The 18412-nt window shown below is 41.3% G+C and overlaps 1 protein-coding gene and 1 long non-coding RNA gene across 2 annotated transcripts; one reads left to right on the top strand and one right to left on the bottom strand.

Moving 5' to 3' along the window:
- Positions 1 to 1768: 1768 nt before the first annotated feature.
- On the bottom strand, positions 1769 to 18153 carry ASAH1 (N-acylsphingosine amidohydrolase 1). Its single transcript, XM_065696231.1, has 14 exons — positions 18000 to 18153; positions 13518 to 13564; positions 13233 to 13323; positions 11967 to 12053; positions 10947 to 11025; positions 9378 to 9452; positions 8593 to 8638; positions 7012 to 7156; positions 5857 to 5911; positions 5569 to 5650; positions 4816 to 4947; positions 4462 to 4585; positions 3845 to 3901; positions 1769 to 3166 (listed from the first exon to the last, which is right to left on the bottom strand). The coding sequence occupies exons 1-14, from the start codon at positions 18075 to 18077 to the stop codon at positions 3077 to 3079; spliced, it is 1188 nt and encodes a 395-aa protein (XP_065552303.1). The 5' UTR covers positions 18078 to 18153; the 3' UTR covers positions 1769 to 3076.
- Positions 15736 to 17590, top strand: LOC136022653 (uncharacterized). Its single transcript, XR_010616245.1, has 3 exons — positions 15736 to 16157; positions 16821 to 16956; positions 17337 to 17590. It is a non-coding gene; the product is annotated as an uncharacterized LOC136022653 (long non-coding RNA).
- Positions 18154 to 18412: the final 259 nt, after the last annotated feature.

Below are 18412 nucleotides of genomic sequence, written 5' to 3'. Positions count from 1 at the left end.
CGTGGTGTGCTTGCTTCTCGATCACGGTATTTGGCCAGTTGGTACGCCTTTAACAAAGGCAGCTGCTTATAAAATGCGTAAATACCTGGAGTTTTCTTCCCAAGGCAAATTGTGGTTTCTGCCACTGCGTTTGACTTAGCATTACTCTTTGTGGCTCATCTTGTTCTTCTGGTGCAAAGGATGAAAGGTTTTGCTGCTGGAGAGCTTAGGTGTGCCTTTCTCACCAATGCATCTGGTCCTCCCAAAGCAGAAGAGTCCCTCTAATGATCTGTGGCATAAGCAGGACATTTCCCTATTGCTGCCACCAAGGTGAAATCCATGTTTTTGAGCTTTCTGTTTGCATTGCTTTCCTTCTTTCTTCTTACACCTGTAGCCCAAAGAGGTGCCTGTGTGAAGGTTGGACAGGTGTTTGTGCTGAGAGCATTTTGCTATCTGTGGCACCTGCCTAAAGCTCTCAGCTGCTCCCTCTCGTTCCATTCTCCATCATGCCTCCATGCATGCGCCAGCTCGTCTTCTATTTACTCCTGCTGCTTTTCCTGCAGGCACTTTCAGCACATCTGCTCTGAAGCCTGGCTTCTAAGCAAAGTCTTAACTCATAACTGACTCTAATGCAGAGTCACTTGCATGTGTGTGCCATAACTAGTGCTTGACTTTGATGAAATCCAGTTCCTTTCCTGGATTCTCCTATCCTCGCTAGCTGCTAGTGTTTTACTCTTTGACATGGGAGATGCCATCCTTTCTTCCTCTGAAAAAGTATGGGGCTTCACCTCACGGGTTTCTTATATTGTAGAGGTGTGAAATTTTAGTGGCAGACAGGTTTTCCATTGAAATGCCAGCGCCCAAATGTTTTGTCTTTCCTGTAATGCTTTATTTGAGCAAGGTCTGAACAACTGGATTAACTCTTTGTATTTACATTACCTGTAAAAATCTCTTGGAAGTTAAAATACTGAGGCTGTTCTTTATAGAACTAGATTATTCAGTGATAATACAAAAGCATGTTTGTCTTGTTGCTTACATATATATATATACCTATTTTTTTTGCAGCCGCTTGCTGATTTTTCACAACAGAAGTAGGAAAGCTGTGTAAACCCCTTATCTAAACTCCAAAGAGAAAATACATATGGTTGCTTCCTTGACCTAGGGAAAAACAAACCTTAAAACAAAAAACTCAGGCCACCCTTTCAGTGTTTGTGAGGTACCTCAACTATTAAGACATTAGGAAGAAACTCTTTACTGTGAGGGTGGTGAGACACTGGTACAGGGTGCCGAGAGAAGATGCGGCTGCATCGTCCCTAGCAGAGGTGACCAGGTTGGATACAGGGGCTTAGAGCAACCTGCTCTAGTGGAAGGTATCCCTGCCAGAGGCAGGGGGGTTGGAACAGGATGAGCTTTCAGGTCCCTTCCAACCCAAACCAGGGTGTGATTCTATGAAGCATGCCCATTTTTGTTGTGTCTTTCTGTTCAAGAAAAAATAACAAAGAAACTAAATGAAATCCCAAAGTTTCAAATAGTTGTATACATTTCTTCAGTGAAACAGTCTTAGCCTCCATTACAGTGCCTAGGGCTGCAGAAGCAGGAGGGGGCAGTAAACTGCTGTTAAAACCAGATGTCTCTATCTGTAACAAAATTAAACTTTTTGTGTGGCTTGAGCAAACCTTCAGATCAAGTGCTTTCAGAGTTGACAGGCGAAGGTCAAATCAATAAGCAATTCATCACATTCCACACTTTTTCCCTGTAAGGCAGACACAGTAAGACATAGTTGTTGGGCTTTTTGTTTCTAAACAGCTTTGTTTATTTTAGTCAACAGCAGGCACAGGCATTCAGGCTCTGGACAGACATCCACGGGATTTAGCTGTGCTTTTGCAATTGTAAAGCAATTTCCAGTGTGGAAACGTGGATTGTCTTGCACAAGGGACATACCAAAAGCTCATTAGTTAATGACTGTAAATAGTCTACACTGCCTTGCTCCACATATGCTAAAGTGGGACAGGACTCATTAAGCAAGTAAACTTACTTATTTTTAAATGACAAAGTAATTTGATTATGGCTGTTACACAACTAATTCCAAATAAACCTGAACAACCCCCTACCAGATTAAGGTGCGACCTCAGAAGTACACGATATGTTCTTAATGGTACAGACTGCATTATCTGACTTGGTTTAACTGCTTTATATGAATCAAATGTCCCAGAAGCTGCAAATCACACTATACAGGCATTTTCCCCTGATCTAAATCACGCTGTTATGTGACTGTATGAGATGGCAGAGATTTTTTGCCATGTTCTATGTAACATGCACAGTGACTGCCACTGAGGTACAAAATCAGTGCATGTGTTCTTTGGTGAAATAAAGTAGTTCTTAACAATATTTACTGTATTAGTATTTATTTTTTTGAGACAACAGAATAATCTGTATTAAAAAATTGTTATTGGGCCAAGAAAGGGCTTCAGCAGAATATCTTTACATTAGTAAAAAGACATTTTTTTGGCTCAGATCTCATTTTAAGTATTGCCCTTAGACCTTGTTTCTGTGAGCAGGTAGGTTATTTTATAACAGGTTATCTTTGACATATCCTTACACTGGAAAACACTAGCAATTCTCCTTAATGTGCTTAGGGTACAGTTCTGTTATTTGTTCCTCCCAGATGGCCTTCTTATACCCAGAATTTTTCCTGCTTGATAAGTGCAATTTTAACTCCCGTGTGCTTTAGAAGTCTAAAAACCCCAACCAAATAAGAAAAAGTAACAAACCCACAAGCCAACAACAAACCAAACCAAGAATACTGCCAAGACTGAAGAGATCTAGAGCCAACTGCTGAACTCATTTGTCAGAAATGGCTGAAATCAAAGCAGACATTCATTAGTACACATTTCTTGTCAGCACAACTGCTGGTCAGAAAGCAAGAAAGTCCACTGTGACAGTGGGGCCCCCACTGTTAGAAGCTCATTGGCATTTCTATGTAGCCATTAGATTTCTGAAGAGAGGAGTTAGACTGAGGAATCTTTTTCCCAAATTATTTTTTCTTGGATGACCTCCAACTCTGACAAGCAGCTTCCAACGCAGGAAAGGTAGAAGACTACCAAGGGCTACAGGGATCTGGGCACTCCCGCAGGTAAGTCTCTGTATGGCCATTATCCACCTCCATCAGCGTTGTGCACACAGTCAGCTATCAGGCAGGTGGGAGGAAGAAGAAAAAAGGGAAAGAAAAAGACAAAGCCTCATTACAGCAATTAGTGAAAACCTCTCTCTGATACTAGATGAACAGTTTGACTAAAAATGAGCATTTATCTTATTCAGTCAACAACATGGAAGTATGCACAGCTTGTGTCCTCAGCCAAGAATGCTGCTTCCACTTAATACAGTAACTAAACTTTATAATTCAAAACCTCTTTCCATCCTTTTAGTCCTTTTTTTTTTCCCCTCTTCCTAAACACCAAAACCTGAAGTTCAGACTAAAACATCTGCTGCTGCAAGAAGAATGTGCATGTAGTATGCCTAAACCATGAGGTATATCAACTTGTTTCTTGCTACCTATAAAGGAATGTATCACAGGTTAATTCAGGTTAGAAGGGTCCTTAAGATGTTTATAGTGCAAATGCTGCCTCAAACCAGAGCCTGCTAGGAGAAAAGGGCTCAGGCTGCTCAGAGTTTTAAAGGTGTAGGGCCTCTGGAAAACAGCAATTACCTTTTGGTTTTACAAAGTAAACATGAAATTTGTTTCATTTTTATGCACATGTTTTCACCTAAAAAACTCTGAATGTACCACTGTGACCTCCTCCTTAGACATACAGTGGTTAATGGTCTGCCCCCCACTCTAAACCTTCTGCAGAAATAGAAGCATTACCTTGTTGAGGACAGGCTTTGTAGAGAGAACATCATAAATGGCTGGTAAGGAGAGGTTCTAAAAAGAAGATAATACATTGATGGTAAGGGATATTAACCTGTGAGAGTAAATGCTCAAAACTGTAACTTCTTTATTGCTCAATTAGGTAGTAAGATACAGCTTTAAGAGTACATGGTACTTGTACATGTTGAGATCAGAAGAATACGGGCTGCAAAAACCTGAGCAGACCAGATCTCAGTACAGCATACGACACTTGAGTGTCAATGTTTGCTGCCCGACAGCATGTGTTTGAATTTCACTGGTGTTAAAACAGCCCAGGAAACACTGAAAATTCTCTCGAAGTATCTCCTGTTTAACCTCCTGCAAATGCAGCTGCAGAACATGCTTGCAGGAAACCCACCTACATGAAGAGAAACTCTAAAACAAAAACCCATTTGTGTGAAGAGCAGCTGGTACTTCACTACCCAGGAGCACAGACAAATTGCCACAAAACCGTTAGCCACTTTTGTCATTAGAGCTGTGCTTGCAAATGCACCGGCTGCTCCTGGCAGTGTCAGAATCAGTACTGGAGCTGAGAGCTTCAAAGCAGCAAGGAGAGGTATTGGGAAGACGTTTACCTCTTGTGTTGTCTGGTTCAGGCATTTCATTGCAGGTGTTCTACGATTATCCAAGATCAGTGGAGGCTTCCAGCGATCGTAGTTTGTTTCTAAGACATACCACGTACCTTTCTGGATATCAAGGCTGGAAAAGACGTGTATGTTTGTGTTTTGCTTCCCTAAGTATACAGTAAGTACATATATAGTATATACTACATACAGGCAGATGTTTTTTTAGGGTTCCTGTGGAATTTTTCAACAATGCTAAAGTGAGTTCTTGGACAATAGCAGCCATGAGAAACATGGGATGCAATTATTGTTGGAACCCATCCTCTTCTGGAAAGCCAAGTCAGGTGTAAGGTCAAGCATACTCACTCCCAGATATCCAGAGTGGCTGTCCTGGAACGAGTTATCACACACCCTTCTCCTGAATTTTTTCCACCCAGTATAAAGTAAGCCGGAGCCAGCAGTCTTGTTTTTGCCAGTTTGTCTTTTGCATCCTGGTAACTGCAGATAACAAAGTAGTGTTGGACTGTTAAACATTATAAATGGTTGAAGTACAGAAAAATGAGTTTCACAGACCCAGGAACAGTTCAGTAGTTGCACCTTTCTTCCCCTTTTATGCACATATGAGGAGGTTGTATCACAATGAAGAAATACATTTAAGCGAAGCTCCTCTACTCACTTTTGTATCTAAAGTATGGCTGTTGGGAGGTACTCCACACTTTTCATCATCTTATTCCTGGTTTAAACGTACATGCTGTGTTATACTCCATCTAATTCATTTAGTGAGAGTTTTTGTTGCTGTTTACTTTCTATAAAAAGCCTTTCGGATGTGCTGTGACCCAGAATGCTGCTGTTACACATTCAGATACCAATAGGTTCATTGGAACAAAAATATCCAAGAAAACAATTTGAGGAGTTCTAAGGGATCATGTATGATGCTTCTCCCTCCTCCAGGCTACCAGCAAAACCAGAACTATTTAATGTTAAGGTTTCTAGGAAGGTATCTGTATCATTAGATACCAAGTGATAAGATCATTAGATACATCTACAGTGTTCACGCCAGTTGAAAGCAAAGTAGATTAAAGCAGCAGAATATTGAGTGTGAGTGGGTGGGGGAAATACCTTGTAGCATTCTCTAGTATTGTTCTTGTAAGAAAGCCCATCCACATACCATCTCTTCTACCAAGAAACCATTCGAAGATTCCTGCAAAACAGCACTGGTTACAGTAATTTGTTTTCAGAAGGTTCACACATGCTGTTCTAACTCTCATAGCCTCTAAAGTGAACTGTGCTTTATCTTATTCATCTGGAATCTTTTCACCATTTGTGTGCCTGTTTATTAAGCTAACCGGCATGCCCAAGGTCTGGAGAACTTGTACAGAAATAGTGACAGAAATAAGCATTACTCACCAACATAACCACCATCAAGACTGAAACGCTCATTCATTGTCAGAGTGAACAAGTCCTGAAAAGCATAAAATAAGTCAACATCCATTCATCACCAGCCCACTGATGTCAGTAATAAACAAGGGGCAGCACTGCAATTCACATACCAGTTGAGCTTCTTGTTTGCTAGACTTTTCCCCTTTGGGCTGCAAGATTAAGCCCATGCAAAGAAGAACCTAATTCACCACTGCTTGAGGAAGTGAAATGGTAATTCATAGTCTTCCAGCCTGGCACAGCAGCCCAGCAAACCATGCTTTTATGCTAAGCAGGTCAAGCCTGTGGACATTTTTCTTTTGGTCCTTGCTGCATCGCGGAATTACCAGTTTTCCTTCCCCTGCTGTATATTACCTTCTTCCCAAACCTCTGAATACTGCTTCAGTTTGAAGGCACATTTTTCAGTCCCAGTGCTAAGTACACCCTGGTATGTTATTGCTGTTCACATGGGCATGCAGCTGTATGCAGTTCAGCATGCAATTCAAACTCAAATCCCAGTCCAACTAGTTTCTTTTGAAGTGGAATTCAGCTACACTGGATCATTTTCAGAATGGACTGCTCCCAATTTATTTGACCAGAATTAAAAATAAATGGATACAATGCAGGGATTTATGCCAGAAATGCTCTACTACAAAAAGGGCCACCTACTATAGAGGATAAAAGCCAGAACATGTAGGAAAGAAGGAGTAAGCTGGAGACCTTGGCATATTCTCCACTGCTGTTTTTTAACGACTTAAGATAACCCCCAAATTTCAGGTGCCTATTAAAATAAGAAATAATAAAAACTCCTTGCAATGTAGGACTCCTTTTCCAAGGATTAGAGGAGGAATTAAAATAGCACAGCTATGCCATTTCACCTCTGGGATCACAGTAGTATCCCTTTGCTAGCAAGAAACTCCAACCACTTGAGCTTTTTGTGTTCACTCCTGTTTGTATTGAGAATTCAACGTTTGGCATTGGGGTTTTTACCTTTCTTCAAACAGCTATACAGTGTACTATAACAATTAAGGTATCATTTATTAAAAACCATCCCGAGGCAGAGAGTGAAAGCAGACAAATTTACATCTTAAAAGGAAGTCTGAAGCGTTATTAACAAACTGACAACACCCCCCTCCTCTTACTTACTGGTTTGACTCCAGACACCATGCCTATGTATCCTGCGAAGTTTGTAGATTTGAATACTGTTTTGTTGTTTCTCTGGAAGTCCAAATTCACTACTATGGGCTTCAGTTCCCGAGTTAAAGTCCAGGAGTTATTTTTAACGTCCCACCTGCAGAAGACAGTACAGCATTTGAAACCTCCCTCCCTCAGCAGCTTTTAAAACTCCCCTTCAAAGCACACAGATTGCCTGTGTGTGATGCCTGTCCTGTGTGATGCCTGTCCTCTGATCTTACTCATGCCAGCCAACACCACTGCTCAGCAGTTAATGGGAGCAGCACCAGCAACGGACAACTAGGAAGTCTAAATACAAAAGCAGTGAGTGAAAAGAACCAAGTTTTGGTTGAACCAAGAGCATATGCGTTACTCGGGATTAAACAGCACAACCAATACAGCTGGTTTGCCTTGACACACATAACTTTGTTATATTCCTAGTGGCAAAAGGAGGCTGCTACAGGTGCTACCTGTGACACCAAACCTACTGTATTCCGAAAGCATGTGTAGCTTGTTCTGCAGCAGAACGATCCGGTTCCTCTAAATCCTGACTTTTCAAAGGGAGAAAACAAACCACATACTACTGGATTTGCTCTACCCTGAGGGAAGCCCCAGTCTAGTTTGTAAATTAAGCCAGAACAGTCTGTAGGCAACAGGGTGCTAAAGTGCACTTAGCTGACCATTAAATTCAGTGGAAACAATCAGGTTCTGGGAGCAGCTTTGGAAGTTGCTTTAATTTTCAGGGAGCACGTTCGCAGTATTTCTGACTAGTGGGAGAATTTCAACACAAGCCAAACCAAGGGATAGGTGGAGTCACAGTTGACAACATTAAGAGTTTTTGATAGACAGGTAAGAATCTTAATGGGGATGGACATTTAAATTCCATCTGGGCATTGACAGCCATCTGGATGCGTGACATTACACAATATAGTGGGATAATAGAACTACATGATCATAAGGTATGATATGAAAACTAGAAGAGAATCCAGTGCTGGGCACCAAACTAGAATTTATATCCAAATGAATGGTAATGTTAGATCAGTGGAGGACAAAGCACTGGCTTCTGAGTCAAAGTGATGAATGATGGGAAGTGCCAGTAGAGCACAGTACAGTAACTAGGGGAAGAATTTGGGCGAAAAAAAAGCAACCATAAACCCAAGCCTCAATCCAATCTACATTTCTCTGCATACACTACAGTTGGCGCTTCTGTCCCACCATTTAAAGAACAAACCATACCTCAGAGATACGGTTACATGGACCTTTCTAGTGACAGTTTAAATTTGAGCTGAGAAAACACTAAGTAACACAGAACACAACTGTTTTACAAAGTCATTCTTGACACACTTGCAGTAGTTTGGCATAAGATCAGCAGAACTACCCTTTCACTGGGTTTTTTTAGCCCTTTTTTCACAACCTGCAATCCAGAATTACTTGTCACAGTTCAAACAACATCCAATTCATCATTTAGACTCATAGAATGCATGTCAAAATTTCAAGTTCAGCTTTCTCTTTGGGTTTAAAAATAAACAAATAATTAAAAGTGTAGTTACTTACCCAAGAAAAAGCCCAAAATCCAAGTTTCTGGCATGGTACAGCTTCCCTGCATAGCAATAAAAAATTAAATACAGTTTTCTAAAGAAAGAGACATAAATTTCAGCTTAGAAAATCAGGAAATAAATAAGCAGGAAAAATACCTGGGAAAGTAAGCAAGGAAAATACCATTGTCTAGTTGCCCTTTTCATAAGCCCAGTAAATGGGGGGGTGTGTGTTTGGATTAACAAAGTGTTTTGCCGTAATTGAAATCCAGTAATCTTGTAAACTGCTGTCCATCTTAGCCTGAGATGCTTTCCACATTATCTTAATGCAATGCTATTACCTTGAGCTTCCTCTCAAAGTGAGATGTTCGTAAGCCCTCTGAGAACCCCACAGACATTTCCTGAGCTGGAACAGGTACAAACAAGGGCTGCAGAACTGAGTAACAGAACAAGTATTTTTTTCTCTTAGAACAGGCTATCCCTTTTCATAAGGAATAACTAGGAACTAGATGCTAAACAGATTGCACTAGAATCCCTCACGGCACTGGGTGTCTGGCTGGCGTTTCTTTCCCCTGGAAAAACAAATGCCAGCTACTGTAATCTTTGAAGGTACTTTTTCCCTTTTTTTTTAACCTCAGACAACTGTGATCTCTTGCTCTCTTCTCAGGAATACCTTTTTATTATCATGACTTTTAGTCTCTTCTACTAGACCTTCTTGCCTGCAGTTGAGGACTATGTTTGTGTTAATTGACCTGGACCCTCTCCTACATACAAGATTCTTATGTAAATTCTGGGTTGCATTACCTGTTTTATCTTCCGCCACTATTGATGTACATACAGTAAAAATTTCATAAAAGATGTTAAAAATAACAATTTCCCCTAGAACAAAGAGAAACAAAGTTCAATAGTCTGAAACTTTTGCCATGAATAGAGAAAAAAAAAAAAGGGTAAGAAAAAAATTTACTGCAAAGTTCAGCATTCTATGATATTTCTCTTACGAATTTCTGTTTAAATCTCATTTGAGCATTGAAACGACTGTTTCACCAAAATCAAGAGCTTCCTGAAAAGCAAACAGGAAGATCAGAATCCTTTGGCCTTCTGCTGTACTATACAGAAAACTGACAGTAATTGCTATTTCCTGCTCTGGAAACTTCAAAACAAGCTCTAAAATTCACTTTAAAGAAGAAATGTACTCTATGTACCACTCTTCCATAGAAGAGCTGCTGATTAGCACCAGCTACACTGCTCCTGTATGGGCGAAGCAGTGGAAGCAGGTGTAGAGACCTTCTCTGTCACAATTCTGGAAGAATTCAATGTCTACTTCTCAATGGAATTGCATTCTTTTTCACAAGGTACGGAAGGAAGGAAGGAGGATGTGGCAAAGGATCACAATGAAATAAAGCATAGCATGAAACTAAGCCTTGCCTTCTTGGTATATCAACAGCAGCCACATAGCTGAATGGGAAACCAACGAGAATGAAGCATTTCCCCCAAATTCTGGTGCACAGGAACTGAAACTCGCTCCACCTCCCAAAACTCAGGAGTGAGAAGCTACAGCTCTACAGAGAATTTCCAGCCTGATGAAAGGCTTATGTGATTTATTGCCATTCTCCTCCAAAATACTGTTTCTGGTTTCATTTAGTTTGACATGCAATCTATTGCTTTATCTACTTCATTAATAATTTATTTGTTATAGTCACAGATGACTACAACTATAGGGCAGATTGTACACATACTAATTTTAAATCAAAAGGAGTGTGACCAACAGGTCAAAGGAGGTGATCCTGCCCCTCTACTCTGTTCTTGTGAGACCTCACCTGGAGTATTGTGTGCAGTTCTGGTGTCCTCAGCATAAAAAGGACATGGAACTGCTGGAACAAGTCCAGAGGAGGGCCACAAGGATGATCAGGGGACTGGAGCACCTCCTGTATGAAGACAGGCTGAGGAAGTTGGGGCTGTTCAGCCTGGAGAAGAGAAGGCTGCGTGGGGACCTCATAGCAGCCTTCCAGTATCTGAAGAGGGCCTATAGGGATGCTGGGGAGGGACTCTTCGTCAGGGACTGTAGTGACAGGACAAGGGGTAACGGGTTAAAACTTAAACAGGGGAAGTTTAGATTGGATATAAGGAGGAAATTCTTTCCTGTTAGGGTGGTGAGGCACTGGAATGGGTTGCCCAGGGAGGTTGTGAGTGCTCTATCCCTGGCAGTGTTCAAGGCCAGGTTGGATGAAGCCTTGTGTGGGATGGTTTAGTGTGAGGTGTCCCTGTCAATGGCAGGGGGGTTGGAACTAGATGATCTTGAGGTCCTTTCCAACCCTAACTATTCTAAATGAGTCTGGCTTTTCACAATGTTAACAGACTGCTGGAAACTATTACCCAAAGGAATCCCGGATGAATTTGCAATCCCTTGAAGTTCTTCATTGAAAGGATAAGGAAGCGTGGCTGTCAGGTGAACCTGAAAGGAAAAGTTTTGTACATTGTTTGTGTAAATCGATACTATTCTGTTATTTAAAACAAATCTCTTCCCAGTAGTACACCCTTCTCACAAATACTGAGTACTGAATTCCTCTGCAGCCTGTAGAACTTGAGGATGACAAGTACATACTTGGGGAAAGCAAAAACTATTACTCATCAAAATATTGATATGTGAACAACAGAGATTAGCACAGTTTTTTAATTATTGTTAGCAGCAGCAGCCAGAACAGAGTGCAAGACTCTTACATGCTAGGAGCTCAACCAGAATTCAGCTTGACTTTTTGGGAATCCCTACCTTTCACACACTGGCATCACTATTGTAGATGCTACCTTTATGTCAGCCCTACTCAGGCACACAGGGATACAAATGAAGCATGGCCAGTATGACCTAAGGCTTCTGTAAATAAAGATGGGGGACAGATCTTACCTTATAATGTCTCTAGTGCTACACTGTGTTCCCCTGTTCTAATTCCATGCCCAAGCCTATTTTAATCAGAAATAAGTTATTTTGTAAGGTGACACCTGGTCAATTGTCCCTCTACTCAGATACTTATGACAGTTTTAAAACCTGATTTTATTCTACTGTTTAAAAGGAGTTGAACATAGCAAAGGGAATTCCAGTTAAGTGTTTTGCTACAGCAATATCCTGGTTTCCTAAGTAGCATATGTCATGACTGATCCAAACTTGAAAAGATCTCAGAAAAAAATCAGAGGAGGAAGAGATGTGTGCATTTTAGGCTTGATGGTTTCAGAGTAGTTCAGAGTAGGCAAGAAGGCAAAATTTCAGAGTAACTCTTTGAAACAGCATTTTTATTCTGGAAGAATTATCACTCATGAAGTTCTTAACTGTCAGACTTAGCGGCACTCCAGTTCTGGTAGTCGAGCATACGGTAATAAAATTCTTAAACTGAAAATACTTACTATTTTCTTATCCACTATGTCAACAACTTTGCCACTGGGGAAGAAGGTATTTGCTATATCTTTAATATTCTGGACCACAGTCTTCAGCTAAAAAGAACAAAAGCTTTTACTGAGTACATCTGGAGCATTAGGATTGCTACAATATTAACAGAACTCCTTCAAAAAATCATTTTGGTGAAAAATATGTATTTAAGGGAAGTGCTAAATGTTGTGCTCCTGCTGAGAAAACCACCCCCAACTCCTCATTTTAAAGAGTCATTCTTCAACCTTTATTCAAATAACTTTCTTGACTAGCTCTGATGTGTAGAGAAAAAGAATTACAAGGAAAAGCCATCCTTGTCTTCTGCTCCTTTGATCATGTTTTAATACGCTGCACTATTCTGTCTTTAAAAATGTTAATTAAAAGCTCTTCACTTAAGCACTGATGTTCTTGAAGCCAAAAGACTCAATAAATTTCTTACAGAAGTACATGCTTTCCATCTGCGACATATGAATGGCCACAAATAGAGTTCCACATCATGTGATCTAACTCCAAAGTACATGAGAGATAAAACCTGCCAGAATTCAAGGTGAACCTGAAGCTTCCAACACTTCAAATAAATACTACAGTGTAAGTAGAATTTGTCTGGCCTTCAGAGCTGAAAGGTTAAAGTTAGCAGGGATATAGCAAAAATCCCAGGCCTTTTTTGAGGAATTAAACATTACTGGTTTGAATTTCCAGCAACCTTCAGAAGAAGCTGCTCTAAATAGTCTGAAATAGTCTTGAGTATTTTAAAAATGATTTCTGCTCTGTAAGCACCACTGATGGAAGCAGCATCCCTGAAAAGTGAGGAAATTCACTTCAGCATCTCCTGCAGTGTTTTGAGAGAAGCAGGGATGTGCAGAGAAGGGATGCTGCCTCCGTTTCATTTCATTTTGCTGTAGCTGTCCCTTTCGTGTAGTCCTCCGCTCTTTGTTCTGTACTGCTTCATGAGTAAAGAGCTTTGATAAATGAAAGCCTGCTTTATCCCGCACCAGTTTCTATTTCTCTACATCCCAAACATCAGTGCCCCTACACTGGATGCTGCAAGCTCAAGAGCTGAATAGAAAGAAGTTTTACTCAAGCAATTATTTTAGTCTAGAGTCATAATAAAAAAGTCAAGTAGAAATGTTATCCCTTTCAGAGAACTTTAGCACAGGTATTCCTTTCCAAACTTTTTTTCAAAGTACAGGCCATGAGCTAGTTTTATACCTCCTAAGCTTCAAAGCAAGCTCTGCATTTCATACCTCTGTCTTTTTGTCGCGCATCAAGTTATCCCATCTTTTGCTGGGAGGTAAATCAAGATTTATGACATACGTGGGTACGTTCCCTTTGAACCTGAAAGATAAGGACCAAAGTTTAAATTTGAAGAAGGCTTTGAAAAAACAGTTGACAAAATAGGTGCTTGCACCTGTAACTAGCATTTTTTAGAGATGCAAAGGAATAAGTTACTAAAAAACCCCCAAACTGTTCAGACTTGCAAATCACTACTTTTCTGTCATTTTTTAGACAGGTTGAATCAGATTACTTACGTTGGCCCTGAAGGAGGGTATGTTTTAGTCCTGCACTCTTCTCCATACTGTAAAGACAGCAAACCATTACAATTTAGCTTCTTAGTTAAAACACTATTACTCTATCAGCCTTAGATTTTAATTAAACCTCTAGGACTAATCAACTAATTCAGTTCCTGATGAGTTGATAATAAAGACAGTCTTGGGACTTTGGAAAGGGTGCAGAGAACACAAGAGGTAGGAGACAAACAACAGCTTAGTTCAAGGCAAGCACAAGTTTGCCATAAATATACAGACGCATTTTTACTCTGTGTGATTCAACGAAGAGTTGAATAAGCATACTCTATAGACAAGTTCAGAAACCTTAAATCTCAGCATTAACCAGTTTGCTCATAATCACATTTTATAGCATCATTCATAACTGTGCTTAGCATTAAGCCGCATTGTGCAGCTGCAGCAGAGAAAGCACAATGAACTCCAGGCAAATTACTCGGTGCAATGAGCTACATGGCATGACTTCATATTTAGTGTGGGAAAGTGCTGCTGAACTGCTGCTAAATATTATGAGAGGCACATTTCAGGAACATAACTAAAAACTAGTTACCTTCATTCCTGCGAGCACGGCTACTTACAAATGAAAGTTTGAGGACTGTATTTAGGCATTCTCAAAGTGAATGCAAGGGTGTTTTCTCATCAATCACATAAAGCATGCACATACATATGTAAACATATGCATATACATGCCACAATTACAGCTACATGTTTTACCCAATGAAATAAAAGTGAATTCCTACTAGCCACACTTGTGCTTCAAGCCAGTAGAGAGCAGACCAGACTTGGTCCCCAAGCTATCAGAACAGCTCAGTAAACAACTAAGAGCACAGCATGTCCCACTAGGAAAAAGGAAAGGTACGCATACTACAAAAACTCCCAAGACACAAGTGTTTGGGAGACAGAATAGAAATAAGAATATTTAGCAATCATTCCACCACTCCACACACCTCAATTTCCAATATTTATTTGGCTTTACTAATTATATTACTAATGTGTCCTTATAATGCATTCTGGCTCCATTAAAAACTGACACAAGATGTCTAGTAGCTATGTATCTGGACAAAAAAGCTAACTAATGTCCATGTTCTACTTTGGGCTCATCACATTATCTGTTTTTAATGCATAAATCTTGAAAACACAATGCTTTACACAATGCCACAAGCTTTAAACACTGGCATAATTTGTTACAACTGGAAACAGGAATTTGAAAGTGGGACTGGTTTCTGTGTGCTATCATGTGTTCTCTTTTTGTATTGTTTCCAGCTGCTGAGAAGAAGCATGGGATGAATTTTGGTTCTCCTACATGCAAGGCGAATGTACAGGACCAGCAGCTACGTGTGCTTCCTAGATTTCGCCGTGGTGCAGCTATAGCCTTTGCAGAGCTGGAACAAAAGGTCAAACAGAAGAGGCCATTTAATTTTCAAAATGAGGAAGTTTCAAAACAAGGAGGACAGGGGGTGGATATCACATGACTAATTAGGCAACAGAAGTCAGAGTCTTCATGCAAAGCCAAGCAAAAGCTTAACAGTACTAATGCAACTGTCTTGTGAAGTTTTCCATCCTGCAATACTAAAATCAATCACAAAAAGTGACATTACATACACATACTAGTGCAATGGATGCGCAGATCTGGACCTTCATGAGATACCTGCTGTCAGAATATGCTTCTTGAGAGACAAAGCCTGTAACAAAAAATTATCTGCAGCGGATGGAAATTCAGTTGATCTGTCTGTATAGCCCACGTGTATGCAGAGGAAACAGTGGCAACCATGCAAACTGATTTCAAAGGATTTTCAGCGACGTTCCACGTGCCAAATCTTACGTCACTCCTGAGATTTTAATCTTGTATTGGAAGCTATTTTTATCTTCCGAGCCCTTTGCAACCTAAGCCACAAAAAAGGTGGGTAAAGCAACAGCTAAAGGAAGAGTTATGGGAAAGATACAGAGAAAATGTTCCTTCTTTACATGTCGGCGATTTTAGACTTCTCACCTGTCTATTTATAAAGCAAGCTAAAGAAACCAAGAATCCCCAAAGCAACCCATACACCTTCCAAAACTGCTAGCATTGATTGTGATATCTGAAGAAAGCCAATATTATTAACAGTTTCTTTAGGTAAACTACTATATCCTGGCACACAAGCAGTAATTTAAAAAGATGTCAAGACAACCAGAAAACTAGAAATGTTTTGGTTGCTTGTGAACAAAAAAACATTGCCTTTTGCAATCAGCTGAAGACTGACTGCAAACGTCTCTTGCAAGTTAAAGATTGAAAGAGACATCTAAAATATTTTCTTAACAGCAACAGAAAAGCCACCAGGCACTTTGTCACCGGCCTGAAATAAACAGCTATGGAGTTACTGCTTCAGTCAGCGAGATCCTCCCCTCTGCAGAGGCTTGACACTGGAAGAGGAACAATAAATGCTGTCTGAGAAGCAGGAGCAGCCTTTCAGGATGAGAGGATCACCTTGAGTTTCCAATATGACAAGCCAGAGGGGGTTTCCCAGAAAGAGCCAGCAGAAGCTGGCTCCAATCAGGAGGTCATCACTATAGACTTGCTTTTCAAACATGCACTGAAGTGCCTAGGAGGAATACAGCTATTCTTGAGTGGTGATTAAAGCCTCTTTCTTTCTTTCTTTCAAAATTGCATGCACATAACAATACAAAAATGGATGTGTGGCAGCATAGGACCAAACACTTAAAGAAAGAGAACACAGTGGAGGAGAAAGATGGTATGGGGAAAGATGGAAACAAGAAGAAAAAAATGGAAGTAGCTCAGAAGATTTCTATTACAACTGATTGTATAAAAAGGAAAAAAAAAAAAAAGAAAAAAAAAAGGTAGACCAGCACAGGAACCAAAACAGCCAGAAAACTGCCAAGATGACAGTTATTATTCACTCTAGTACAGAAAATTAATGCGTGGCTTAATGACTGACGAGTTAATATTTTAAAACTTAGCCGGATTTCATTAATTTGAAATAGGTGGAATGTAGCTTGTGCAGCCTGAGGAATGCCAGCACTCTCTTTATTACGCTCAGAAATACTTTTGAGGTAGACCATCTCTGGCATCCTTCCATAATACTCAGTGTTTCCCATCTTCATATTAAAAAATAGATACAAAAAGACCTCTTTGAGCTACAAAATAAGGTTCCACAGTTTAAGGACATGGCATTCAATTTCTTCCAGGCAAAGTAATCCGTTACATGCAGCATCTTTCTGTCTAAGAACTCTGTGGCCTAATACATTTTTCTCCCTGCTCCTCTTCCCCTACAGGACGATGCCAGTGGAGCATCTGTCTGCTGCAGCAGTCCCACCGCTCTGCACCTTTCTGAACAGGAAAGCTAAGAGTACTCTGGCAACGCTGACGAAATGAGGACAAAGCCAACTTAAACTGCATTTTGGACAAAAAGTTGAGTATGGCTGAGGGGCCTAACCAAAAGCTAAAGGCATTGACTGTCTGCACCACTGAGATGTAATTCATGGCATTTAGCTTCCATGTTCCCGGTTAACGGAAATCCTGCATAGTCAGGGCACTAAGGGAAGATGGGTCATGCAGACGTCCACAGTCCTCCAGAGCCTTCCCTGCAGTCCTCCCTCTCCCAAAACCCACACTCATTTTCCTGAAATCAATATAACTTCCTAGGAAAAATCTTAGAGCAAACACAAAAGAATACAGGGAGTAGTACGTTCCCAAAATATTTAAAAATCTAACATAAACTGTATTTAAAAACAGGTTGCAAAAGAGTATTTTGAGATCCAGAGATATTTAAAAACCTGTTCTCTTCCCAGAGGATGAGAAGATTGGGAAACCGAAGAGATCAAAAAGTGCTTTGAAGCTTTGGGAATAACGAAACACATCAGGAAGCAAGAACGGCAGTTTACATACGCAGGAGATGGAAGCCAGCAGGTTCCAAGTAACTGCCCCCGCTCCCCTGACCTCTCAATTCCACCCAAAGTTAAATATTTCACCTATGCAGTTAAAATAAAAGCAAAACCAAACGAGGACACCCCAAGCCCACCTGCTCCACACTTCTAACCTTGGGTATGGCTATAACAAATATACTGAGCAGATTGAAAAGCGTATGTACTTTTAGCAAGGCCGTCTTAAGTTTCCTGCTGAATGTCGCTGCTTTGCTGTAACATTACAATATTCACTTTACAGATGTGTATGAAACTGAACGCGGGGATGAGTAAGGACTTGTAAAACACACCCCATAAACGCCAAGACTTGTAACCGCAACCAGAGCTGTCAGAGGAGCCATTTAGAAGTTACGAAGTCCGTGAGGGGAGCCAGGCGCTACCTCGAACCCACACGCGTGAAGTTAAAGGCCTCCTGCGTGGGGCCGGCTGCCCTCACACCGCCCGGCCCCGGCCGCCTCCTCCCCCGGAGAGAGCCGGGAGTGATCCCCTCCGCTCCGCGCCGGCCCCCTCTCCTCCCGCCGCCAGGCTCACCGGGTCCGGCGCCCAGACGAGCTCCGCCACGACGAGCAGCGCGGCGGGGCACAGCAGCGCCCAGCCCCAGCCCGCCATCCTCCTTCCCGGTTCGGCTCCGCGCTTCCCGGTGCGGCGGCCCGCATGACACGGCCCCGCCCCGCCTGTCAGAGGTAGGCGGGCGGCGGCGGGAGGGCCTGCCAGCGCCTCCCCGGCCGCCCCAGCGCCGCCCCAGGCCCCACGGCCCTCAGCCCGGCCCTCCTTGGTGTTCTCCAGTCAAACTTCCAAAAGAGAGAAGTTCTGCACGGGAAGATTTGATCTAAAATGGTGTCTCTTAGGTAAGGCTAAAAGCAAACCCGTGGCACTTGTTTTCACTTCATAAATACTGTAATTACTCCGAGTCCTTGGGAGATTTTAGGCAGGTTTTTGTGGTG

The sequence above is a fragment of the Lathamus discolor genome, chromosome 1 (assembly GCF_037157495.1).
Source record: "Lathamus discolor isolate bLatDis1 chromosome 1, bLatDis1.hap1, whole genome shotgun sequence".
NCBI lineage: Eukaryota > Metazoa > Chordata > Aves > Psittaciformes > Psittacidae > Lathamus > Lathamus discolor.
This window is presented reverse-complemented; position numbering and strand designations above follow the sequence as displayed.

What these genes read in the sequence shown, in the direction of transcription:
- ASAH1 (XM_065696231.1), bottom strand. Translation starts at nt 18,077, where the DNA reads ATGGCGGGCTGGGGCTGGGCGCTGCTGTGCCCCGCCGCGCTGCTCGTC. An exon ending in TGCGCGACAAAAAGACAGAG is followed by an intron (nt 12,054 to 13,232) that starts GTATGAAATGCA and finishes TGTTCTTTTTAG; the next exon opens with CTGAAGACTGTGGTCCAGAA. An exon ending in TCTTGATGGTGGTTATGTTG is followed by an intron (nt 5,651 to 5,856) that starts GTGAGTAATGCT and finishes GCTGTTTTGCAG; the next exon opens with GAATCTTCGAATGGTTTCTT.